General features: G+C 49.3%; 1 protein-coding gene across 4 annotated transcripts in view; it reads left to right on the top strand.

Annotated features, from left to right (window-relative positions):
- Positions 1-26,840, top strand: part of CNTFR (ciliary neurotrophic factor receptor) — a 204,188-nt gene that overhangs the window by 43,097 nt on the left and 134,251 nt on the right. For 2 of the 4 annotated variants that reach the window (XM_088156858.1, XM_088156859.1), the window contains exon 2: positions 9,432-9,543. In XM_088156858.1, coding sequence (XP_088012984.1) covers positions 9,432-9,543 — 112 coding nt within the window. The remainder of the gene's footprint in view (positions 1-9,431; positions 9,544-26,840) is intronic. The other 2 variants (XM_088156860.1, XM_088156861.1) reach the window with 1 other exon arrangement.

The raw sequence follows: 26,840 nt of genomic DNA, 5'->3' as shown, positions 1-26,840 counted from the left end.
TTGTACCCTGGGGAGATCTGCTAGCTTTGACTGTTTACTGTGTTGCTCTCCAAGTAGTCTTCCTGCTACTGTCCTACAAGGAAGAGCTGGATGTAATGATGATGATCCCATTTCTTCCCAGTCCTCATTCTGCTCCATCCTTCTCTGGCATGCATGCTTCATGTTAGTGGTCCAGAGCACTCCTGCCTTTGTGTCTTACTCCCAGGCCTCACACCATCTGTCCCTCTCACTTTTCTTGGAGTCTCATTTTAGGATAGAAGTGCTGTCATCCTTTCCCTTTAGTAACTATTCCTGAATGACCAGTTGCTGTTTCATTCTCTGAGAAATCAAAAAAAGTGTCTGTGTACGGGGTGAAAAAAAAAAAACTCTATGCTTCACCCAGGAGAGGACAGATGGCACAGAAAATGCAAAGTGGATGTGTGCAGCTGTGGAACCACTGGAAAATGATGGGAGGATGTCAGCACTGGGGGATGCCCTGCATGTCCCAGGTGGAGTGGGAGACATGGTGTCTGAGGGATAGATGTTCTTATGTCACTCCAGCCTCTCTTTCCGTGTGTGAGTGATGTAACTGGGTTTAAGTTGTTTTTGTTTTTCCATTTCAAGGCTTTTCAGTGCCCAGCTGTTTGAGCCAAGTGTTCCCTTAGCATTTGAGGCTCTCTGTGCAGGGAGAGATTTGCATCTGAGTTGTTTGGCATTCATTTGCTGTCCAGTGGGTCTCCTGTCTGGAAAGGTCTGCAGTCAGGTCAGAAGCTGAGTTAATTTGCACTGGAAGGCAGGCATACTTTGTTTTGCATGCTAGTTTCTTGCAGAAATCCAATTTGAGGTATTTGTTCTCTTAGTGAAGCCATGTTAGGAGCCATGGCAGCCTCCCTGCAAGGCTGGAAAAGAGACAGCTAGCCTGAAAGGTGCAAATTAAACCTGTTCTCAGATAAAAACTGCTATAGCACTGTTAATGTGGGCATTTCTTCAGAGTTTTGAGGCTTTTTGCTTGCAACTGAGGAAGAAATACTTCCCGAGAATCCTGTGGGAAGTAATGTGGGCTCCAGAGTTCGGTTTGCAGCTACGTTGGATGAAACACTTCGAAAATTCAGGGGAAAAGTGCCAGAGGGTCTTTAACTCTCATTTGGATCAGCTCATGAAATTATCAGACAAGGCAGGCATTTTGACACAGCTTGACTGTGAGGGAGGAGACTTGGGAAGAGCAGCTGTGTGGGGCTGTGGTGCTGATGAGAATGGGGAATATAGCCACTGTTCAAACACAGGAGGTGTTTGGTTTGAAACCTAATTATCCAAAAACTTTGTTCTTTCCTGCCTGGGTACCAGATCTGAGACCTGTGTGGGTCACCTCCTATGTTTCCCCAGGAATATGTCCTTCAGAGATTGCTCCAGAGCCCACTTCCAGCTCCCAGCAGTGTGTGTTTGCATCCCAGTTGTCACCAGTAGTCCAGGAGTTCTGGTCCACTGACAGCCCAAGGACCATGGGTGCAGCAGGAATGAGCTGGGGTAGAAATACCCCAAAAACATATGTGTGGAGAAGGCAGATCGAGCTGCAAGTCTGGAGGGGATTAAAACCAGGAGATTCCATAAACCCTCTTTGCTGTTAAGAGGCTCTTGGTGACTTGTTACGACTCTGTGCATTGGAAATGCTGTTTGCAGAGTCTCCAGCTCATCCCAGCCTGGGGGTGCTCCTGAGGCCTCAAATACACCTTTTTCATGCCCTGCAGCAACATTGTCAGGCTTTGACAGGTAGAAAGTGATCCCTACTGAGTGGTAGCAGCACTTGAGCTTTCCTTCACCTCCCCTTACACCCTGACCAGCCCGGGAGGGAGCTGGCAGAGACAGCCATCAGTGATGCCAGGGCTGTGCCATCTATGGAGGGTCTGGTGCCAGTGGAGAGCCAGGTGTGGGCTGCAAAGGGTTAAAGAGACATTGACAGTAAACAGAAAGAGAGGACAAAGCAAGTCTGCTGTAATTATGTAGCATTTATTATTAATACGCTGGAATTGCTGGAAGCAGGCTCTGTAATGTGAATACTGATACAGAGGTTCAGAAGACAATTTAGCTCATCTGTCTGTTTATTAGTTCCCTCAGCTCCGGCAGGCAGTGAACTAAAGCCTTGTTTGCCATTGCCTTGTTGCAGTCCCCTCCTCTGCCCCTGAGCTCTTTGCTGTTACCATCAAGAAACCGGGTTTTGTTCATCCTCCGGCCGGGCGCTGCAGCAATGCATGGCATGATCCTGGATAGCCAAGCAAGGCTTTAATCCTTGACCTGAGCCTGCCTGTTTGCCAGGCATGGCCCAGAGCATGGCACTGGGCTGGGCAGAGCCATTGGGCAGAGCTTTCTGAGAGCAGCACAGCCACAGCTGATGCTGGAGTGGGATGTCCCAGCTCCAGGGACACCGGGCTGCACATCCTTGGGGCAGCAGCAAGACTTCATGGCACGGGCTGCTGCAGGCTGGAGCCCACAGTTCATCATGGGGTTGTAATGAAGGGAGAGGGCAGAAGAGCTTCAGGAAGCTGCCTGGGAAGTAATTGGGAAGCTGGCTAGGAAATAATTAAAGGCTGCTGGAGTGGAGAGAACAAGAAGTTAAACCATCTGTCAGAGGTTGCAACAAGTTTCCTTTTCCTTCTGTGGCTTGGTAGGATTTGTCATTCTCACTTCTGTCCAAGTTTCTGAGCTTCAGCCTGGGTTTTTTCTGCAAATCCTGAACATATAGGACATCCATTCATGTATTACAGAGTAGTTTAAAGAGGATTAAGACAATAGCTAATCTAAATGATGAATGATGTAGATTGCTCAGCTTCTGAGCCACCACGGTTTTTCTTGCACACAGATTAGTAAGCTCAGTAGCTAAATATTGGGGCAAACAGTGTAAATCCATACACATAAGCCTCTCTGGCTTGAATAGGATAGAAGGATTTCGAAATGGACTCCGACACTGTTCTGTGTCTTGTCACGGCATCTGTGGCCGCCTCGCTGACACGACGGATGGGGAAGGAGGCTGGTGCACGGCCCAGGTGGCCGAGGAAATGCAGCTTCCAGTGCTGCTGGGTCGATGCTGCTGCCAGGTATGGATGGCGGCAGGAGAGGGAAGGGATCGATGCTGCTCACCTCCCTGCTGCTGGAGCCGGCTGTGTGCTGCTGGAGCCAGGGGAGGCTGATCCGGTCTCGGAGAGAGCAGCCTGAAGAGGGATGGCACGGGCTGGTGGGGTTTTACTTGCATGAAAAGGCTGGTCTGGTTGGTACCTGCCCTCTGTCCCAGCATCAGTGCCAGGATGGTGCTGGCAACCCCCAGGGAGCGTGACATGTAGGAGATCTTGTACTAGCACTGGACTGACAGCAGGTTTTTCTTAAGCTCTGAAGCAGAAGGATTTAAGTCTTTTATTTATATGTCTGGTCAAGTCTGTCAGAGTTGTGTCAAATATTTTTGACAAGCAAAAATGCCATTTGCTTCAGCTTAATGAAAAATGATTTTTCTTTTCTCCCCCCGCCCCCGCCAAGGAACTAAAGGAATTGTAGTTTAAATTGCAGACCCAAAAGCTCCTCAGGAAAAAAAACCACACATCACAAAACAAAACCTAAAACCTGATTGTTGTGAGAGCTGGCTGTTAAAAGAGGCTCTGGGCTGATGTTTTGGGTCTGTGTAAAATGAGGGTCTGGAGAGCATTCAATCATATGGTATCTCCTTTTATGAAGCTTTCTGGGCATATTATTCTAATGACGTTTAATGGCACTGATTTCTTCATCTCAACCATGCGGGTCTTTTCCCAGTCCCACATCATTTTAATTTGTTCTTCTTCTGAGAAGCATGAGAGCTGGGACTGGCTTGACTTGGCACAGAAGAGCTGTGTTGGTGGTTGTCTCATCCCTCCTGGTGGGGATGCATCTGGCTGTCTAAGGCTGAGGGTTCTGTGGAGGCAAACCTTTCATCAGGACCAGCATTTCTCAGAAGACCTGTTCTCAAATTTTCTCTGCTCCTCTGGAAATAATGTGTTTTCTGTTGTTCAGTAGGGAGCAGTGTGGACATTACAGTTCAGCCAAAACAGTGAGTCTAGCTCAAGGTCCTGTGCCTAAGTAAGTCCTGCCTCCTCCTTCTTCCCAAGCTGAAAAGCCTTGGTGTGTTTGGAATACCCTGATGCAGAAGATGCTTTGTCCCCCTTCCCTTGTGCCTCTTGTCTCACTACTCCCTTTCTGTGAGGACTAGAACTGTGTGTGGTGACCAAGTGACAGTCACATAGTGGACTTGTACAGTGACAGCACGATCTGGTTTGGGGCAGAGGAGTGCTGGACCTTGTGGCATAGGTCATCTACACTCAGGACATTGGTACAAGCCCTGCGGAATGCAGGGTGGACGTGTGTCTGGATTTTACCTGGTCTCCTCATTGAGTGAGGTCTGGGCCATGGCTGACTGTGGAGAAGCTCTGGGTGCCACAGCTGGAACTGCACACTGATCCCTTCAGCTGCCTGGGTAGTGTGGGCAGACACACAGATGCTGCAGGCTTGGGAAAAAGATCATGTGGCCCCCAGATCCTCTTTCCCCCTCCTTCCAGAGTTTCAGGCAAGGCTGGCTTTGCCTATGCCCTCCTCTTTGGGCACAGATCTCCCTTCTCCATAACCTATCCCAGTGCCTGGTAAGAGAGACCCTTTCTTGGGTGCCGGCTGGGAGGAGGGTAGGGCAGTGGGACAAGCTGACAAACACTCACTGCTCATCCTGAGCTGTTTGTCTGTGCATTCTGACTCAGGATCAAGCTGTCACAGCTCAGTTCCCTGCCTTGTGTTGCTTCCCCTGGGAGCTGTCAGGAGGCTGCTGGAGCCATGCGGTAACATGGGTCTCGGGGAGGCAAGCAAGGTCAGATGTCTGCTCAGAAATGAGATTGGCAATGATGCCACCGGTGCTGACAAATGGCCTGTCATTAATCTCTGACTCATGGCAGCGGAGAGGGCAGCAGTGGAAGAAACCCATGAGGTCACTGGCAGCCTCTCTCCCTTGGGACCTGCACACAACTTCCACCCCAAACCTTTCTGCATAGGGTGGGCTCATCCCCTATGATGGGAGGGGGTTCTTTTCCTACACACCTGCTCTGAGATTTTGTGTTTGTGTACAAGCGCATGGAACAACTCGTGATGAGCTGCAGTCAAGCCTTTAAGCACCTGGGAACTGCCACAATGATACAGTCCCTGTGGGAACTGGATTTTGGCTCGTGGCATAACTCTGGCTGAGCACTGGTGCAAGCAGGATGAAGAAACAAAGCTTGTGTTATCAGTGTGTTGCAATACCATTGAGAGACACGAGGTGCTATGCTGCTGGGAGATGCTGCACGGAGCTGGGTGAGACCAGACTGAGAAGCTCAAACCCCGGCTGTGCTCCCTATGCTGGGGCATTGCTGGGGCTGCGTCTGCAGGGTGCTCAGCCCTCTTGCAGAGCAGCCTTTCCTCCTCTCCTGCTCTTTGAGTCTCTTCTCATGCTTTTTATAGAAAGGGGATTTTCCTCAGTTGCAAAATACTCTTTGGAGGTTATAGCCAATCAGACAGGAGTTTCTGTGGTAGTGAGTGCTGGTGGAGATGCTGAACTCCCTGCTCAGCCATGCTCATGAGCCACATAGGACAGAGCTGCCTTTTAGGGTAGCTGTTGGCTCTACAAGTAGAACCTTTGCATACGTGCAGGGAAGAGGTGACCTTCTCCTCTGGATTATTTGGGGTTTTTTTCTGTCTCTTTGGGACATTAGGAGACATGGTTATCCCACCTTGACTGACTTCATATGCCTGAACCTTTCAGTTTGCACTGGTGAGTGGATGGACAGCAGCAGGCAGAGGCTGCAATGTGGGACTGGGATTGGGACTGGGGCTTCTGTACCCGGAAGGGCAGGGGAGAGGGGTGCACTGATGAGGATGAGGATTTTGGAGAGTGAGGGCTGCCACCACCTCAGGCTGCTGAAGCAGTGGCAGAGCCTGAGCTGTGCCTCCAGGACCTTCCCCCTCTGCCTCTGCTGAGCTACGATTTAATTTTTCCCTTTTCTTCCATCCTCTCTTAACTGGAAGAAGTCCTAAATAAAGTTGCTGTCACTTTTATTTATGGGCACAGAGGAAGACACGGACAAAAAGCCTGTGTGCTCCTGACAGCTACAAAGCATCCGGCTGTTTTTCCTCGCTCGCCTTGGCGAGGCAATCGATCTGGGCACAGGCAAGAACCCTCCCCAAGTGCGTGGGTCTCCCACGTGTCCCTGCCCAGGGCACTCCATCAGGATGGATGGGAAGGGGCTCTGCATCCTGCGTCCTAGCTCTCAGCTGTTGCAAAGCGAGGATTGTCTGGGAACACCTGTCCTAAAATCCTGGACTCCTGAAAATACAGATGCACGAACACGCCTGCCTTAAGAATCCATCACAGGCTTCTTGTCTCCATCTTGATTGGTTCCAGTGAGGTCAACTTTTTTTAATAACTCCTGGACTTCGGCAGGGAAAACTATTTCCTTCAGGAAATAATATAATTAAGGCTGCCTGACACTTCTGATTATAAGCCCCTGTCTTCAGTTGCTTGAAACTACGCCAGCCTTTAACCATTTGGACTGAAACTTCACATGCCTCTGCCTCCGGCTGAATTTTTTTGGAAAATTTTAGCAAAGAGAGTTTTAAGCTGCTCTCAGGACAGGGTGGGGGAGTGGGGGTGGAGAAAGGCATTAGTTTATCCACAGTTAAAAATAAAATTCAAAAAATAAATAAAAAAGCAGAAAAATTCTTGCAGTTATGCTGAAGAAATTCCAGTATCTTTGCGACTGGGCCTGATAGTTTTGGAGGAAGGTTCTGAGCCAGGCATCAGGTTTCTGCTCATTGCTGGTGCCGCAAAAATTCACCTTCCCAGAGCCAAGCTGCGAGGCTGTGTGGGTGTGTTACCCACAGCATGTGCAGGAAGCTTCTTGCAGCAGGAGCTGCTCTGCCTCCAGCACTCAGCACTGCAAAATCTGTGCCCCTGGCTCATGCATGGGATCCCTCGCTGCTGGGAAATATTGGGCCCCTTCTGTTGGTGCAAGTAAAATTCATGGATCCCCCATCAGCATAGCCCCAGCTTGTGCTGGAGTGAAGGAATTTTTGTAAATGCTGTGTGTTTGGGATTTCTTTTTTTTCCCCTCTTTTTTATTTTTTTACTAAGCAAGCGGTTCAGTTATCTATTAGCCATCACAGACGCATCATGTGGGATGTGCAGCATGCCATGAGTGCTGGGCTTCCTCCAGCGTTTTGCAAGGACTTGTTTAAAGAATTAGTGCTTTTGCAGGCAGGTTTCTCTTAAGTCACCTTGTTGCTACAGAAATGGCCAAAGCAGGAGTATTTCTTGGGGCAGCCCAGACAGGCCTTATAAAATAGGTGTTACACTGATTAAGTGCCCTGGCCATGGCATTGTTGAGACCTCAAGTGCTGGTGATGCAGGGTGAGCTCAGTAGTGACTCAAGCCCTCCTGCAAGAACCTGTCCCTGCTCTGTGGCTGATGACATTTGCTCCTTATGTGAGCCCACCTGAGCTGTGATCAAGGCTGTCCCTTGATTATGGGGAAGCACAGCATACAGATCTTGCCTCTGGTTCAGCAGCAACTCATGCCCTGAATCAGGTCCTTCAGCTGGTGACCTGTTTTGCACATCCCGAGTTCCTCCAAAATCCAGTTTGGCCTCAATTTGAAACCCCTAAAAAGCAAGTCATGCTTTGGCTTTCATGTGGAAAGCTAGGCTGCTGGACCTGTGGCAGAGGTGGCTCATCTGGCTCAGCACAGGGCACAGAGGTGGCAAGGAATGTCACCCCTTTGCACAGGTCTCAGAGATACCTCTCAGAAAAGGCACTGGAATTTTGCACTTTGTACCCATAATAATGCACTCCCTCCCTAAGGGTACTCAGTGCTATGCCCAGTCTCTCTTCTCAGGTCCCTGCCAAGCTGGAATTAGAGCCCAGAGGGTCTCTGGCAGGTAATGATAAATGAGCCTCATCTCTTGCTGTAACCTGGTCGCCTTTCCTGTTCCACTTCATCTGTGGGTAGGGAAAAAACCCAACAACCATAACCAAAAACGTTTCCAAAAAAACAACCAAAGAATTACGTTGGCATTTCAGAGTGAGAGGAGACTTGGTGGGGAGCAGCCCTCTCCCCTCGTTGCCAGTCACTCCTCAGCTCTGGGGTGGCTGGCAGAGCAGCTTTTGAGTGATGGGGCATTGTGGGTGCTGGGCTTGGGGCAGCTGGAGTTAAATTTCTTTGGTGGCTGACACCTGACAAGCGTGATAAATTGCGGCACATCGTGGCTGCCGGCATGACAAACAGTCCGCTTCCCTCCTTGTAAACTCTGGGAAGATTTTGTAATTATTTCCAAGCACTTTGCAAATGAGGGTTTCTCCATCAGGCGCCCAGTGTAGTTTCAGGGGGTGGTCATTTATTTATTTAGGTTTTCTAGGCAGGCAGGGGGGAGATGGGGGGTTGTAGTTTGGGTTTCTGCAGCATCCTCCCATTGACTTTTCCAGCTTTGCATGAGGTCCTGGGAGGAACTCTGGCAAAGCTCATCAGCTGAGGGTTGGGTGCTAATTAAAGCCTGTGGTGTTCCAGGCTTGGAGTCTCTGTCACCCTTGGGAAAGAATCTCTGCAGGAGTGAGTCCCAGACTTTCCTCTTGCCAGTGGGTTTTGGCACCTATTTTTCATTTTTAATAAAGCAGAACTGTAAGACTATTTTTTTTCTTTCTCTTCAAAGCATTTAAAAAGAAGTGGGGGGAGCAACACAACCTCCGCCACAAGAGCTGGATAATGAGCACAGATCTCGACTGATAATTTGTTTGTCTAACACAAAAAGCGTATTTCCTGCTGTAAGGGAGGGCACCGCTGGTTACACTAATGCCTCTGACTCCATCTCACAGGCAGCGTGTCAGACACAGCACAGAGAGTTCTCCTCCCGTTTCCAGTCCTTGGTGCCTGTGCTGCAAAGCTCTACAGTCATGCTTTCCTCTTCTTTTCCTCTTCTTTCCCGGATTCAGTCGGACTGGCCTCTCCCTGTATCGTTTAACACCTGTGAGGCTTTTCAGCGTTAGGGCTCAGGCAGCCAAGACCTGATGGGCCAATGCCCTGGTGCTGGGCTGACAGTGTGGTGCTGCTGTGCTGTTCTGTCTGGGGAGCGCTGCTGTCTGTCTTTAAAGAAGATCAGAGATGCCCCAAGCTGCTGGGGTCTTTTTTCCCCCTCTCCCATTTCATGTCTCTGAATCGAAATAATTAAGCAAATACGTGCTTTGGGGCTGGACTGTGACGCTCTTGTGGGAGGGCTCTTATTCCAACTGGGTTCGTGTTTGCACCCGTTCCCCCCAGCTGTCAGGGCTGGGAAACAGATGTCCCCCTGCCCTGGTTGTCTGCTAAACCTGAAGCAATGGCAGAGCTTCACCTGGTAACCTGACAGGTTGTCTCTTCTGTTTTGTTGAAGAAAATCCCAGATCTGAGCAGCGAGGGTTGGACAAGCAGCCAGAAGAATTGCCCAGACGTTTATGAGAAATTGGGGACGCCCCAAGGACTCTGGACTGGTGGAGAGGTAAGAGGTGGGTTAAAAACCTTGCTTCACATGGCTTGTCCTGAGTTGGTGTGCTTTGTGAGAGTGCAGGACATGTGTCTTTTGGTGAGGATGGTGGTGTTTAATAAAAGTGTGACGAAAGTTTGCTCCTGGCTCTGGCTTGTGAGCAGCCTTTTAGCTGGTGTGCAAAGAGGGCAAGTGTTGAGACTGGTTATTTAGGATGTGGAGGGGCAAGTAAGGATGAACAGCCTGGAAAATGCCCACGTTATGATTTGCCCATGGACAGCTCTGCCTCTTGAAAACCCTTTGGGCATCTCAGAGGTTCATAGTCCAGCCACAGTCACAGAGGTTCTGTGTTGTGGCTGAACCACTCTGGAGCAGGTAAGTGTCACCCAGCCAAGCTTTGTGGTGGAAGGTGAGGTGCCACCTCTTGCAGACAAGCACAACATGTAGCTCTCAGGTCTGCTGGGTGGATTTTTTGCTTTCCTGCCCTGGCGGGCTGCAACATCAGGGATGAGGTGCATGGGCTTTGCTTGAAAAGTAACACATCCCCTTAGGAGACCACCACCAGCAGCAGCCATGGGCAAGAGGTTGCCCCATCTCTGAGGCCTGTTGCATGTGTGCTCATATGGGGCTGTGGTAACACAGTGCTGTTTGAGGAGAGGTTTGGGATCATATTCTTTTAGCCATGGTGGAGCAGGGAAGGGGCCTGGAGATGGAGCTGCCCCACTTGGGGATGCAGACCCTGCAGAGCCATGCTGGGGAAGCCTGGTGCTCGCTGGTGCTGTGCCTCAGAAAGGAAAATGATGAATTAAAATTTAACAAGTCTCTAAATGCCAGACAAGGACGTCTTAAGTGGGAATTGTCATCGTTTGACTAGTGCAGCCTCTCACTTAGCTACAACTGCTTGGCTTTAATTATGTTGGTCCTAGAAAGCAATAGCTTTCATCGAAGAGGATAAACTGTTAACCAAAATAGCACGAATGATGAATTTTCCCTGTGCAGCTTCCCTGCCCTCTACCCCCATCATGCTTCCCAGAGTTGTTTTGCAGCCCCTTTAACCCTGCATAAGCAGAGTCCTTTATCCTTTGAGCCACAAGCAATGACAGAAATGCTCCCCTGTGTGCATGCTTGATTGTTTGACCTGGAGTTGAAAGGTGAAGGTTAAGGAACCCAGGGGTGGGCAACACCTGATGGAGCCACAATGGGGAGTGGGTTGGGGTCTTGGTGTGCAGAGATGCTCTACAGCAGCAAAACCCTGCCCTTGGCATTGCTCCTTGGTAGCATCTGTGGAGCGGGATGGAACAAGGACTCCTTCCCTCCCCATCCTTGAGGTGGATCAGCCAACCCATGAGACTCCTCGCAGCTCTGCAAATAGAGCAGCTCGAGCAGGGTACGTCGCTAATAATACCAATTACTGTTACATGCTGGCTACAAGGTACACTGGCAGTAATGGGATCCTGGGGGGATGAAATGAAAGCGGTATAATATGGTGAGATAAATTAGCGTTGTAAAATTAGCCATGGGTCTAGTCAGGGATCTGACAAATGTGTCGCAGCTTTGGTACAAGCTCTGAGCACTGCTGAATTGGATTTAGTGGCCCAGAGCAGAGCAGATGGGAGCAAGGGAAAAAAGAGTTTGAAGGGTCTCCATACACATGTGCTACCAGTTAATGCTGCTCGTTTCTTCCTTGGATTTGTGGAATGATACGTCCCCTGACGCCTGCTTGTGCGTGGCAGCGGAGGAGTAAGAGCCCAGCCCAGATGATGTGCTGCTGGAGGAGCCTGAGCCTGGCAGGGAGATGGGAAAGGGATTGGAGAAGCATCAGCAGGCTGGCACTCCTGCCAATGTTGGTGTGTCAGCTGCCGATCCCTGCCCTGTATCACCCTTCCTATCCCAGGTTTGCTCCCAAAGGATTTGGTGGGATGTGTGGCAGGCATTTGCACAAGTTTTAGCTGTGTAGGAAAGGTAGAAAGCTGGTTTCTGCTTCCTGTGTCTCAGGCTGACCTGTTTTCCCATGCCTGGATGTGCCCTGGGGCAGAAGGATGTCTGGAGCTGGGCAACCCAGAGCCCAGGGACTTCTTCCTGTTGACCAAGGGTGTACAGACAGCTCTTTCCTATCCAGATGCAAACTTTATTCTTCACCCTCTGAGGCATAGGGTGGAAGCCAGGAAATGGGGTTTTGTGTCCCATGGAGGCTGAGAAATGGATGTGGTCAGTTCCAGTGGGATCCACTTCCTGGTGGCTCATTAGGACAGGCTCCACTGCAGGGATGTGAGCACTCCTGCCCATGAGAGGATGAGAGCCTCTCATGGATTTGTAAATGCAGGATAATTGCATGTTTAATGGCTGACATATTACGTGGGATCTGGGGAGAGGCAGACATGATTTAGGTCTGGTTTATAAGGCATGTTACATGACTCACTACAATAAAAAAGGGAGAGAAAAATTCTGAATATGCTTTGTAGTGCCCTGCAGCGGAGCTGAGAGGGGCAGAGGGGTGGCAAAGTGATCTGTGTGTGCATCCCAAGTCGTGCCCTGCTGGGGCAAGAGGAATGGTGGGCACATGGCAGACGTGTCTGTCGGAGGGAACCAACTTGTCACATCCCTGGGGATGAGTTTGTAGAGGTCAGGTCACTGCAGTTCTTCAGCAGTTGAGAAACAAATCCCAAGGGATTGTCTCAGCACTCCCTGAAGGATCCCCAGAGAGCTGAGCCAATTTGTGTGCTGAGCCAATGCAGGCAGAGGCCCAAGGAGACAAGCTGCACTCTGTGGGAGTCAGCCTGGCCACTGCCACTGGTCCCTGTGTCCTCCTGCCACTGTCCTGCTGCACACAGGGCACAAGGTGCAGTGCTGACACATTTCAGGTATATCCAACCCCAGCCAGCCCCAGCACTGAGCTGTCCTGGCAAGACCAGTGGGGTGATGAACTGCAGCAGTGGAAGGAGCCCCTTCCCTCAACTTTGCTGCTGGACAAGTAGTGATGTGGGACCACAGCAGGACATTGAGCCAGTGGTGGGAGTGCCAGTAGCAGCATAAATAGAAATACAACTTCTCGGCTTCTTGTGCAGCTATGATATATCTTGTTTATATTGACTTTCTTAAACCTCTAAAATACATTGTAGATTGATCTACAAATCTGCAAAAAGCACCTTTTTTATTTTTTTTTTAAAGCCTAAAGCAATTTTCTGCCTTCTCCTTGTGGTTGGCTCTGAACAGACACATGTTCTCTTGTCCTATTTGAGGCTGGCATGCTGCCACAGTGGTAGGAAGTTTAGCAATACTTGAGCTGGATCGATTCAAGCCCATTATCTGTGCTGCCTGGGACTTGGTGGTGAAGGGGAAGAAAATATTCTCCCCAAACACATCAAAGCCCTGTGATAAGGACACACAGTTAAGCTCTATTTATAGATGGACAGATGTCTTGCCAAAGCTCTGCTGCTGTCACTTGATTATGCAGTTTTTGAGTGCTTAGCAGTGCTTGGATCTGAAGGTGGCTGAGGTGTGTCCCCTCCACACAGAGCCCCAAGCAGTACAGCTTCTAGGTGGTCTTTGTCCTTCTTCCAAGAAGGGACCTGATGTTTAGACAGTAAGAATGAAGTGGCTGAGAGGTCTTTTCTTGGAGTTGGTGACTAAGATGAGGTCAGCTATCCCTCATCTTGTTCTTGCATCTGCATAGAGCTACACAGCCCTTCGAGCTGCAGAGCTGCCATGGATGTTACATCAGAACAGTGTGGCTGCTGAGCTGAGGGTTCATGGCTTAAGCATGGGCATCTTCCATCTCATGGGATACATGGTTCTCAGCTGTGCCACCCTCCCAGCAAAGGGATTTTTCTACTGTTCACCCTAAACCTTCCAAGCACCAAGATATAGCTACTGATATGTTGTATCTCATTAATTTCCCTTCTTTATCAAAAGCAATCAAGAATATTTGAATCAGGACCAGTCATGAAAGCTGCATATTTGGAGTGGTTCCCCGAGTTGTCTCAGGTCTTGCAGTGTATGTGCACATTCATGTTACGTGAGTGTTTGATTTTTGAGGGGATGGTGCAAAGGGTGAGGTGAAATGGGTTAGCTAATTGAGATTCTGCTCCTGGTGTGAAGGAGTGCTGGTGCTCATTTGACAGAGTTCATTTCTTTCCATACTTTGCTCTGTAACAATAGTCACGAATTTGGGAATGGGAGAAGGGAAAAGGCTTCATTCTGCTTAGCCTTGAGTGTTGTTGTTAAAGGTGCTCTGCTGGTTTTCTCTTGGTTCTGACCCTAGATAAAGGAGGGAAAAGCTCCTAGCATCCAGTGGGAACTTCTTGTTTCAGATTTGCCCACTGTCACTTACTTTCTTGCTATGGGTTTACATGAAGAGCCTGACTTGGTGTCCTCAACTGCTTCCCTGGATGTTTCAGTGGCCCTGGTTGAGTTTTCTTTAGTTAACTAACACTGGGACTTCTCTTGGGGCTCCCAAAACGACGGGCAATGTCTTGATGTGGTTCAGGTGCTGTGTGACGTGCTGGCTGTGCCTCTGCTCCCACAGCCCAGCCTGCTGCTGATCCCTTTTGCTGCCTGGGCAGGCTGCTGGCAGGACCATGATGGCACAGAGTGAGTGTTCCCATACCCAAGCCCAGCACCAAACCACTGCAATGAGCTGGAGAATTTCATAATAAGTGCTCTTTTTTAGGCCTCAGTGAATTGTGGCTCCAGGAGGAAAGTTGTCATATATGTGCAGGTTTGGGGACCAAGACCTGACTTCTTTCATTTATTCAACACATTATCTTGATCAAGTGCAGGATAAGTGCACGATGGATCTTGGCTGTGTGCCATTCCCAAGGCTGGGAGAAAGGAGATTTCTCCTCCCCAGGGTGTCCATAATGTGTTTGCCTGCACAGCTCCTGCAGAGCCCTCCGAGCACCGTTTGGTTTTATTCTGTCTCCAGGGTGCCACTTCAGCTCTGCTCGTATATTCCTCTGATGAGTGGGCAAGACAGGAAGCAAATACCTGTGCTACAAAACCACATATGGGCTTTCAGTGGGTGATGACACATCCCCAAGCTATCTGTCTAGTGAATGCACTTTCCCTCCTGCTTGTTTATATTCACAGGAGTGTTGCTTAGCTGCTTAGGTGAGCCATAGATGTCAAGAAAGATGTCAGTTTCAAGAGAAGGCTTTAATGCAGGTCTTCCTGCTGTTCATGTGATGGATGGTGGATGACACCCCAATGTGCCAAGAACCAGGGGAGAAGGAGTGGGACACTCTACTGGGTCTGGCACAGGAGCCATGGTTGGGAGAGTGGCTGCAGCAGTGCTGGAGGTGACATTTGACAACTCACCCAGGATGTTGATCTACAGCATGACCAAGCTTATAATTTAGTAGATGAGACGTCTGATGAAGGCAGACTCTGTCTCATGGAGGCAAACTCTGTATCCCAATTCCAATTCAATATTCTAATATTCCAATTCAAGGAAATAACAATCAGCAAGAAGGGCTGAACTCCTCTAAAACCATTTCAGAGGGTGTCATGGATGCTAGGGGTCTCATGGTTCCTGGAGGGCCTTGGTGGTGGATGCCTGGTACTCTGCACAGTAAAGCTGGAAACCATGGGGCCACAAACATGAGATGCATTTGCCTGGGGTGGGAGCTACCCCACTGAATCCTGACTCTGAGACATGGGGAACTCTTGTCAGTCTGGTGGAGGGTGTACCTGTGTAAAGGGGGCATCTGCTGCACCAGATGTAAGGGAAAAGTGCAGATCTACCTTCTTGCAGTCCCCCTTAATTCCCAGGGAGAGTGGCTGGAAGTGGGGATCTACTGGAGGAGCTGTTCAGCTGTGATGGAGATGGGCAGGGTCCCACATCTAGGTAGGAAGAGGAGCAAGGGGCTCAGCTGTACACACCTGGATCCCTTCCATGGCCATGGCACTCCCAGTGTTGTGTGCTCAGAAACAGTGAGATTGTTCAAAGAGGAGGTAGACAGCAGCATTGATTGCACTTTTTAGCAATATTTAATGTATTCTTTCTCCCTTTAAGATTACTCTTTTTAATCTTTGGATAGCTCCAGAAAGCCTGGACTGAGGTCCATGTCTCCAAGGCAATTTACAGCACACACCAGTCCCTCAGCACTCATTATAGCCCCCAATAAGGACACCTCAGCACTGCCCTTCCATAAGATCGCATATAACTGGCTCTTTTTAATTCTCTCTTGCCCCAAATTGTTGTACTTTACAACTAAAAGGAGGGGCATGCAGGTGGGGAGCAGTGCAATTTATGGATCAAAGATTTATATGCTGCTGCGACGCTGTATTTTTTCCCCACAGTGACACTTTATTGCCACAAATTACCAAACAGGCAAGGTTATGCGAGTGACAGCAGGCAGAGCTGTAAAGGACAGGAACAAATGGCAGCAGGAAAAGTACCCAGAGGAGAGGGGGAGGTCTAGCAGAAATAAAAGAAGGCGGGACAAGCATCAGAAATCAGTTTGCCTTACAGTGGGATATATGGGTGAAACCTGGGAATTAGTAGGCTGTCTCTGGTACATGGGCATGACATGGGGATGGGAGAGCAGTTGGTGGTCTGGGTGGGGATTCTGTAAATCCTTTGGTTTAAACTTTCTTTTTTTCCCCCCCTCTCCCTAAATTGCCAGGTCCTTCCCTTCTGCAGGCTGCAGTGGTTTCTGTTGTTGTTTGTTTTGTTTTGTTTTTGTTAGTTTGGGGGAGGGGGGTTGGTTTTTTTCTTCTTGGTTTTTTTTTTTTTTTTATCCCCGGTTGAAATGGCAGGTTTTTAGTTGTTGAGGGGTTTTTTTTCCTGTCTTCAGGGTGATGTAAGCATGGAGATGTAGGGGTTCCTGGGAGCAGGTAGCATTCAGAGGGTTATTAAGAGGTGTTAAGCTGTGCAAATTGTTGCTGTATTTTCTTACTTTATGGTTGTGGAGGGTGAAAATATCCCAGCCTTGCCTTTTTGTGGGGGCAGGATGGTCACTTATTAGTACATCTGTATTAATACATTCAATATCCTTGATGGTGTGTGGGGGACAAGCACCAGCCCGTGGGCAGAGGAGTGTCTGAGACATTCTTTGGCTTTGGTTGAGTGACTCTGTCTGCGTTCACTCACCCAAGTTAGATCAGCTTAACTTCAAACGAATGTAAAAACTGAGAGGCTGGAGTTTGGCAGAGGTATTAAGGGTGCCTTTGAGCTGGGGATGCTACTCAAAGCTGCCGGGGAGCTGTCACTCTATTATTCTTGCAACAAAACACTACCGGAGGAGCTGAGAGCCTCAAAGGCTCTGGAGCCACAGCCAAAATTGCATTTAACTTGCAGAAATGTGCTGCAGCCGTGGGGCTCACCACACCAGCCCCAGGGAGAGTCAGCACTGGCATGTGCCCCCCTTGCTGGCAGCGCAGAGGGAATTCAGGGGCACCTTTGCACCACAATGGACCATTGCACAGGGCAATTTGACTTGTCTGTTCCCGTGCTTGTAAAAGATAATTTCCCGTGAATCCCAATGCCATGAGCCAGGTATTTAATCTTGCTTGAAGGGAGCATGTCTGAAGCATGCAGGGCATCACAAACAATAGCAAGCAATCAATAGGCTAAATCCTGAGGTCTCTTCCCCAGACTTTGCTGGAGTAAAGGTTGACAAAGTGCTGAGTAGTTACTCCAGACTTCAGCCCTGAGCTGAGGGCAGAAGTGATTGACTGATTTATTGATGATGCATTTTACTATGAATCTAGCCTGTCTGTTAGTCACAAATGCTCATTTAAGCATAAATCATGGTCTGCCATGAGCAGATAGCTTCTCCTGCAGCAGAGCTAGGCAGAAAGATTTTAGATGAATGGCTTATTTCGTGAAAAATAGTTTTGGATCAACGCAAATAGCTTGTGTTTCTGTGTTGTGCTTGGCAAACAGCCTCACAGAAGAAAGTGAAAGCCCACTTGTGAAAAAGATGAAGAGTTGGATTCTGACATGATGTTTAGATCTTCTTTCCAACTGGTTTTAGGTTTTCTTCCCAAATCAAAAAGCCAGACGAGTTTCAGAAGATTCCTCTGAAACACTTTTTCCTTGCCCTCCGAAACCCTTTTTCCTTATCCTCTGTTCCTGGCTTCTGCAGAAAAACCAGTGACACACAGCACTTCTAAAACCTGACGCTGACTCTCTGTGAACCCACACCTCATTTATTTTTAGTTGGCCCAGCAGCATGAGGGCTCAGGCTCTGGCAGGCATTCGTTCAGTGCTGCTGAGCTGTGGTGTGGGATGTGTAAGGCTGTTGGATTTGCTGCCCTGATGAGGGACAGGGCTTATCTTGCCTCGATGGAGCCTTGGAAGGTTTGGAAGCAGGGTACAGCAGCCAAGAACACCTCAGCCCAAATGCAGGGCTAGGCAAAGCATTAGCTGTTCCTGCTGCAAAAGACTGTGCAAGCCCTTTGGAGGTGTCGATGGTGTCACCTTCACCCCATACTCTCAGCAGCTGGGATGTGGCTTGGCTTGCTCCCCTGTTTGCAAATCGCCACCCTTATTTTGATTCTTTAAGCTGAGTAGTTTCTTACTATTCAGGAATAAAGCCATGCTACTTTATCACCTCCATAGCTGGTTTTCTTCCTCATAATGTTGCTTTTTATTTGTTTTGAGCCTGGCTGCTGCTGGCTACATCTGCTGTGGCTCCCAGAGCCTGTGCTTAGTGTGGCAGCACGTGGGTGCATCCGCGGTGGATGCTGTAGGAAACCTCTCAGACAGATTTGTGCATGTGTATATGCCTCTCTCAGTATTTCCTGTTAATTAATGGACACTGGAGTCTGTCGTCTGTAACAGCACTCACTGGCGGGTGATAAATTGTTTGTATGACAAGATGGCAGTGAAAGCCGGGCGAGCTGCGGCTGTCGGCGCTGGGTTTGGGAGCCAGGGGTGAACGTCAGTCAATAACTGGATGGGAAGAGGGATGGTGAAAAGCCCAGCAGCTGATTGCAAGATCCCCGAGGAATCCTGCCTGCTCGTGCTGGAGGAATCCTTGCTGTGGGCTCCAGCAAAAGGGCAACAGTGCTGCGCCAGACCCCACGATTAACTGGCACACCCCAGCCCTGTTGATGCTTTTTGGTGTGGAGGGAGGAGAAGGGGGGATCTTACACCATCCCTACTCCACAGGGATGGATGCTGGCTAGAGCTTGTAAGGATACTCTTGGAGCAACCTCTCCTGACCCACGCTGGGTTTTACTGCCTCTCATACCACAGAAAAGGCACTGTGCCAGGACCTAGGATCCGTTCTCCTGCAGTGCTACAGCTTCCAGCAAACCCTGCTTGGCAGCTGGAGTGCCCTGCAATGCTGCCAGCACCAGAAATCCTTGTCATGCTTTACCTGCTGATGCCAGCATGCTAGCCATGGCACAAGGCTTGGTTAGGCATCTCTGTGTGGGACTGGTGCTTTTGGTGGCCTTGATGGGTAGCTTTCATGGCAGCAACAGTGTCTACACGACCTGTAACCACGTTTAAACCACCTGCAGGTGGTGGTTGAGGTGCTGCAGAGCCTACAAGGCTTCATGGGTGTGCTGGAGTGTGGGGCTGGATGTGATGGATCTGAGCTGCTGGTGTTCACTCTGTTCTCAGCCTGGTCAGTTGTGGTTCTGAGCCCAAACTGAGCCCACACTGCAAGCTCTGCATAGGAGACTTGTCCTAGAGAAACAGCACTGGCACTGGAGTCCTGGGGAGCAGACGTGGACTGACATTGCTTCTTGCTGCATGCCCAGTGGGACTGGTCTCTGCTGCAGCCCTCTGCGTGCTGTAAATCCATCTCCATTCCGGCTGGCACACTGAAGTTGGGGTTTAATCACTCATTGTGCTCACTGGGACTCCAGCAGTCAGAGCAGGGATCCTGCTCAGGAGGACAGTGTGGGATCCGTGCTGCCCTGGGACCTGTTGTGCTTCCCACGGTGCAGGGGGACAGTCTGCATTTACTGGGAAATGGAATTATCTGCTTCCCCAAGTGGGGAAAATAATAATAATAAAAAAAGTGCCTTCCACTAGGTCATGAGCCATTACCTCGAGGGGCCCTTCATCAGCTGATGAATTCTACTTAATAAAATAAATACTGAGAGAAAATGTAATTGGATTTCATTTATTACCCAGTTCCGCCTAGCAGCCCCAGATTATACAAAAGCAATTAGAGAAAGCTCTCCATTAATAGCTATCTTCAAGCCGCCCAATGGGTTCATTCCATCAAACCTTCTGGCTTGTGTAATTTCCTTTCTTGGAGCTTGCTCCTGGCCGGGGGAGGATGTGGGGTGCGCAGCACCATTGCCAGCAGCCTGTAAACAAAAGCAGCCCTGTCTCTGACATTTGCACAGGGTCTTCCCAAGCATGTGGCTCAGCCAAAGGGTATCCTGGTTTAGGGCGAGAAGCCAGAGCACCTGGGCAGTTTGGCTGCAGACTAGGGCTTGGTTGTGCCTTTCCTGGGATGAGAGCATCCTTCCTGCACTTGGCATTGCCACGTGGTGAATCTGTGCTGCCTGGCAGTGGGTGGGTGTGCAGAGTCCCAGGGGAGTATAATGCTGTCCACCCGAGGGCCTGGCTGTTTCTCTGATGCTAATTTTTCCTGTAATGCCAGCAGGTTGCATCCCAGCTTCTGTATCTGGCACCTCTCAGGGACACACAGTACAATACCTCCGCTTCCTTGGCTTTTTTGCTAGGAGAAAAAGGAAGGCTTGGTAAAGCTTGCTAAGGTTGGATGGAGGAGGATGTCTCATATTATCTCCCTGAAAGTCTTATGGCAACATAAAGGAGGCATGTTTGAGGACTCTCACAGGGCATGGGCAGGCGTCTGGCACTTGTTATCACTGAGGACAATGGCAGGTTAATCTGCAGCAGAGGCTTAATCTCCTATCTTTTTTCATAATCTCTGTTTACAACGGTGGATGAGGAAAGACAATTACAGTGGAGAAAGCAACTGAGGGGAGAGATGTGGAATGATCCCGGAGGATGGTTAGCTAGGAGTGGTTCCTGATGGATGTAGAAGGGGCTGTGCACATCCCTTGTGTGTGTACAGCCATGAGAGGGTGCAGCCTTCTCCTTCACTCTTCCTTGAAGCCCTGGAGGAAAATTGTCTGGCCATGCTTCCTGCTTTTGGGCCAGTCTCATTTATGAAGGGAACACATTTTTGTTCTACCACAGCAAATAAATGCAAGGCTGGAGGGAGAGAGATTTTAAAGTTGGTCCCCTTGCAGTGTGGAGGAGGAGGGAGGGCTTCAGGGTCCAAAGAGGTTCTTAGCCTCTGTCTGGGGGTGACATTGTCTTCTCATCCCAGTTATCACTCTGGGCAGAAGCCAGCACCCTTTCTCAGCTCAGACAACCAGATCTGTTCCAGCTGATGCTTTGATGGAGCCAGAGTGGCTCATCAGGGATGTACGAGCGCCCTTCATGCTTGGGAACCTGCACTTGGCTCTGGCATCTTTGGTCACTCCTGCTGTAAATACACACTCTCCCCTACTGCCTCTTGCTGTCCCCTTTCCTGGCTCACTTTTCATCCCCCCCCTTCATGCTGTAACATCCCTGGCACAAGGTTGGGGTGAGAGTAACAGCACAGCCAGGAAGGAGCTGATGTTTAGTTTCAAACAAGAAACAACATAAGGCATAATGCAACCGGAAAGGGTGAGGGCAGATGGAGAGGGCCGGCAAGGCTGTGTGGCTCTTCATCTTCATTACAAGGCTGATGTCTGTGGTCTTGCTTCCGTGCTGCTTGCCAGCAAGGGAGGGATGGCTAGCGAGCAGAGGTGTGCAGGGAGAGCTATGCTTGCAGGAGGTGAGACTGGTCCTACTGGATGGTGAGAAAACTGGAGGGGGATTTACTGAGGGAAGTAAGTAGGGGGGTGCACGAAGGTGATGTGATGGAAGACCCAAAGGAGACAAAGAGGGATGCTCTCCTTGATGAAAGATGGCAAAGGCTTTGTAAATGCAAGCTGCCTGCTCACCCTGGCTACTTTGGAGAAAGGAGAAGTGGAGTGTTTGAGAGCATAGGAGGGGAGTGGTTGATGCTGATATAACTACAGAGGCAGGGGGTTAATATTGGCTGGTAAGATGCAAGGTGGTATGGGGGCACCTTCCTCAGAGGGGAAGAATTAGAGCATGAGATGGTGAAACTGTGGGTCTGAGAAGAGGGCTGAGGTGTGGAAGAGGGTGGAGACCTTTCTAGCATGGAATGAAGGGTGTGCAAAGGTCAGACACTGACTGCTGGGCTGCCACTGACATTCCTTCCTTCCCAGAGCAACAGCTTGTCTTTGGCCTGAGGATTAACCTTGGGCTCAGTTCTGAGATGACAGAGAAAACTCCAAAAGAACAAAATCCAGCCTCCAAAGAAGAGTGAGGACCTGAAAACTGCCACCTAACAGCAGTGACCACATGAAACCTTCCTTTTTTACCTCAGTGTTTATTTTTTACAGGGGTCTTTTATTTATACCCCCTTAACATCCCTGCTGTTAAAGCAGCCTTATTAGGATGCTGCCCTTCACCAAGGAACTCTGCTATCGAAAAAGAGCATTAAAGATTCAACAAATAGCTGAGAATTGGGATTGATCCTAACCTCCCATAAATGGGAGTACCTTCCCCCATTAATCAGCCTTGGTTTTCACTTACAGGATGATGGCCTCAGTGCTACACTTCTTCAGGACTAAAAGCACGTTAAATATTTATCACAGCTGAGTATTCACTTCCCCCACTATTGCCAACTAAGATCCACTGCTTAAGCCTGCGTTGGCTTGACAGGTTGTGTAGTGAGGTGGCATGCCATTAGGAAACCTCTTGTGCCAACGTGCTCTGCTCATTTGCTGCACTAAGCACAAAGAGATGGTGGCATCTCTCATCTCAAAGCATGGTCAGCATGGGACTGTATTATAAAGTCTCTCTGCTGGCATTTTGCACTATTAAATTAAACATACTAGGGATAAGATGCTTGGATCTGCTCTTTAGTAGAGGGGTGGATCATCCACATTCCTCTATGTCTCTTTTAACCTCAAAAATAGGATTATTGCATCCAAACTGCTCTATAGGAGCAGCCCTCTGTCTGTGCTGAGGCTTTGCCCCATGCCAGGGTCTTCATCAGCAGTTCAGTGTGGGGCTGTTTACATTGCCATGCCTGGAAACATTTCCCAGTTTATGGCCATGCACTCTCTGTGTTGAAAGGATGCCGGCAGTACTCTCTGCCTTTCCTTGGGTTGCTGGGAGAGAGTTTTCATTGCCTTTCGAGGCTTGAAATGATGACAGGGTGTTCAATGATCCAATTACTGCTCTATACATATGTAGATACATCCTTGCTAATTGTGCCAGGTGTGCCCGTAGCGTTTCAGAGAGCAGCTATTTTAGGAGCATCTCTGGAAGCTCCCTTTCCATTTTGCTCTCTGGTCGTGTGCTAGCATTTCCTAAAGGATGGTGCTTGACTTTGAGAGTTGCTGAGGAACCTCAGAGATTGGAAAAAGCATGGGCTGCTTCCTACCTGAGGGGCCTTGAGGTGCTGCTGAGAGTAAACCCTGAGCCACGATGGGAGCAGTTTATCTGCTCAGGAAAAGCTCCCTGCAATGTCGGGTGGAGTTTCACTTCTGCACCGGGGCTCAGCACAGAATTCACTTGGCCAATTCCGAGAGCTGAGATTGAGCTGCTGTTGCTTGGTTAGTGCCTTTTTTTACTTTTATTTTTTTTTTTTAATTTTCAACTTGTTGGTTTGGCATCCTCATGATGCATCTCCCCGTCTTGGCACCCACCCCCCCGCGGCCCCCACCTCGAGTCTGAGCTGCTGATGTGCGCAGCCTTGTTGTAGCCGTTTACATGTACGGGCGCACAATGTGTTTCATTATCCTTGTCTCAAACTTGTTTTGCTGCTGTCACGCACCAGAAAAGTTAAACACGTCTGATCAAAGGCATGTAAACACAGCTTCAAAACAAATGCCCTCGAGTCCTGCCAAAAGCACAGAGCTGTCTCCGAGCAAATCACGTCTCGTATTCCCCTGCTTGTGCCTCCTGCTTCTCCGAGCGGGTGTGCGATGCCGCCTGATCTCCGGGAGCCTTTGTGGGCTGCTGTTTGCAGCACGGAAGGGTTGCCCACTGGTTGAACAGACTGCAGAGAGGATCTGCACTGGCGAGGCAGCTGGGAGGAGAGCAGAGCCTCAGCCTCCGAGCAGGAGGGAGAAGCTTGCTGCATCCTTGCAGCCTTGTGAGAGGCAGCAAACCCCAGTGGTCTGCAGCTCTGGTGGGTCGACGGGGAGCAAAACATGACGTGAATTGGCTGGAAATAAAGATGCCAAGTGTGCTTTTTCCAGGTCTACCCTCGTGCTCCGGCTGGTGCATTATCCTGATGCAGTAGCTGTAGGACCAGGAGCACCTAAGGCTACTGCTGCCTGTGCTGCCCGGGCATCACTGGGTTTTGGGCTTGGCTTGAAGGAGAGTCAGCCAATTGCAGCATTTGTGGGATGAGAGGGGCCGGGCTAAGGATCTGGGGATGGTCCCAGACCAGGAGATGCTTCTGCTCTGCTGGTTTCCAGCCCTTGCGGGGCACGGAAAGGTGAAGTGAGGTGAGACTTACACCCCTGGCTCAGGGACTCTGATGTCACTTGATTTCCCATGAGATTGATAAAAATAGGGGATTCTCTATAGTGGCAGACAAGTCAGGTTTTCATCTTACTACAGCTTTACAGAGGGCTGGATATGCATCTTAAACAGGAATGGAAATCTTCGGGCTTTTGCAGCCTCTGAGGGCAGGTGTTTTCAGAAAACACTGGCTCCTTTAAAATCTGCCAAAAGTCTATTCACAGCTTGGCTACCAGCACGGCCAGCAAATAGTTTGGGAATTCATGAGCTTGTGAACTGACCTGGACTCTGCAAATGAGTTGCCCAAGGTCTTTGCCAAATGCCTTTGAATAATGGACATGTCAGAACCAGATGGGGTTGCAAATGGCAGGTTATTAGTGTCCGATGCCTGTGCCAAGCAGAGCTGCACGTGTGTGCAAGCACGCACTATGTGCAGGGCTCATCTCTGGAGTGAATGGAGTGGCTGGGTTGCTGCAGGTAAGATGATCCAATGGATCTCCTTCAAACCAACTGATTGCATTAACAGGGGAGATAAAATCGCAGTCGTCCCCCACATTGGTGCTGGACAGTCACAGGCAGACTGCGATATGCCCTGCAGGCAGTGGGGACATGGTCAGAGGTTAACGATGGTGTCAGCCTTCATAAATCATCCCTAATGAGACCTGGGAAAACGTTGGGTTGCAGCTCTGATGCATGGCTTGGCTGCGTTGTCCTCCCTTTAGTTTGGGCTTTTTCTGCCGTTTTGTTTCCAGGATGATCTGTGTGAAACCCTTGTGAGGCTGAAGGCGCTGGAGGCTTTCCCGCGTGGCGAGGAGTCCTGGGCTCTGCTCCTGGCACAGGCTGGCTGATGTGCTGCAGAATAAATACATTTCTCCCCTTTTATCTTCCCTAAGGACAAGCTCACGTGTCCCTAGGGTGCCAGGAATCTCGGGCTGGAAGGTATTGCCGGTGTCCTCGCGTGGAGGAGCAGCGTGCTCCGTGATTGCTCATGCTGAGTTTCGGATGCCTCCAGGTAGAACCTGAATCATAAAGTCTGGCTGGCCCAGTGCTGCCTCTGGGCATCATTCTGGTCAGACAAAGGGCTGCACGGACCTCTCTCAAACTTTCCTCCCAGCCCTTCTCACCTGCATTGGAACCACATTACGGGGATGTCACCAAGTCTAAATGCTTCGTCTGGGAGAATCCTGGGCGGGAAGCAGGACTCCAAATAAGTTGTGCAAGGTAGAAAGATTAAAAGAGGTTATTGATGTCCCCACCAAAGGCTGCATCTGGGGCTGGCAGTGGTGGGCTGCTCTAGGCTGTGTGTGGTCCCTGCAAAAGCTGCCAGACACCGGCGGGACACTGGGAGGAGTGAAGCAGGGTACAGTGAATACTCCCTCCGATTTATTATTTATAAAGTACTGTCACAGCCCTGGAAGTGTTGGGACTCTCAGAAAAGCTGTAGGAATGTACTAATTAAAGAACACAATGGGAATGTAAATTGGGAAAGCTCCCCAGGGGGAAGCAGCCCTGGGGGGAGCTAATTTGCCAGTCCCCACTACTCCCCTGCAAACTGGCTGAGACACTGGAGCAATTAAGGAAGAATCTGAGTGTTAAATATAATCTGGAATTGTGTTTTTGGCTTCTTTTTTTTTTTTTTTTTTTTTTGTAATTAGTTTATTTTTCTCTTGGGTAACTGTGTTACCAATTCTGTAATTGCGACTTTAACCCTCTGTTCTGCTACAATAGGGGCTTTTTGTGGGATTTTTTGCTGGGGTGGTGGTGGTGTTGGTCTTTGTTGCTGGAAATAAATTCAGGTGAGTCTGCCAGCAACAAGGTGGCACATCACCTCCTTGTGTGATGAAGGATATATGGCTCCAGAGCGGGGCTAACAGCAGCAGATCTGGTAAGAGACAGTCCCTGATTTCGTAATCATAGAATCACAGAATGGTTTTGGTTGGAAAGGATCTCGAAGATCATCTCATTTCAACCCTGCCATGGGCAGGGACACATTCCACTGGACCATGTTGCTCAGGGCCGCATCCAGCCTGGCCTTGAGCACTTGCAGAGATGGAACACCCAAAACTTCTATGGGCCACCTATTCCAGGAATAAAGTACTGATTGTCAAAGTTGTCTCTTGAAATCCATCCTAAAAATATAGCTGGTTTTGATTGATCTTTTTTCCTGTTTCTCTTCCGTGTGGCCTGGCTTACTCTTTTGTGCTGTTTTCACTTATCTTGCCCTGCTCAGGAAATGTGGTGTCATTTGAGCTGTGGCCAGTAGTGTGGGCTCAGGGTAGTGGCTGTGACTTATTTCTCTTTTCCTGTCAACTTCTTTTATAGGGTGAGAAGACAAACGGAGAGACTGTCACAGATGTGAGGTGAAGTAAAGACATGCTGAGGCTATGGTGGTCAGCAAGGGGTAGCCATCAGCTCATGTGCTGTTTGGTGTTGGGTTCCCAGGTCAGGTGTCTCCCCGTGTCCAAGTATGCAATTGAGCAAAAGGCTTGTGTGCTTGGGCTTTGGGGGTTTTTTAATTTCCTTTATCTTTAGCACACACTTCAGTGTGTTGTTTACTGGAGGGTCTTCAAAGCTTGTAAAAGTGCTTTGAGAAGAAAAACTGGTGTAATTGTAGCTGGGGTTGTTTGTGATGGCTTGGTTGTTGGATCATTTTAAGATGGTGTTCTCAGGCAGCAACTAGTGTGTTGCAGGATCTTCCTTCCTCTCTCATTTTTATCCTTCTGATTAGCTTGAATATTTATTACATTTTATCAATAGGCATTAGTTGCCTGAGATTCTTA

This window comes from Sturnus vulgaris, chromosome Z (assembly GCF_052056855.1).
Source record: "Sturnus vulgaris isolate bStuVul1 chromosome Z, bStuVul1.hap1, whole genome shotgun sequence".
Lineage (NCBI taxonomy): Eukaryota > Metazoa > Chordata > Aves > Passeriformes > Sturnidae > Sturnus > Sturnus vulgaris.
Note: the sequence above shows the minus strand (reverse complement) of the source record. Positions and strands in the feature narration are given on the sequence as shown.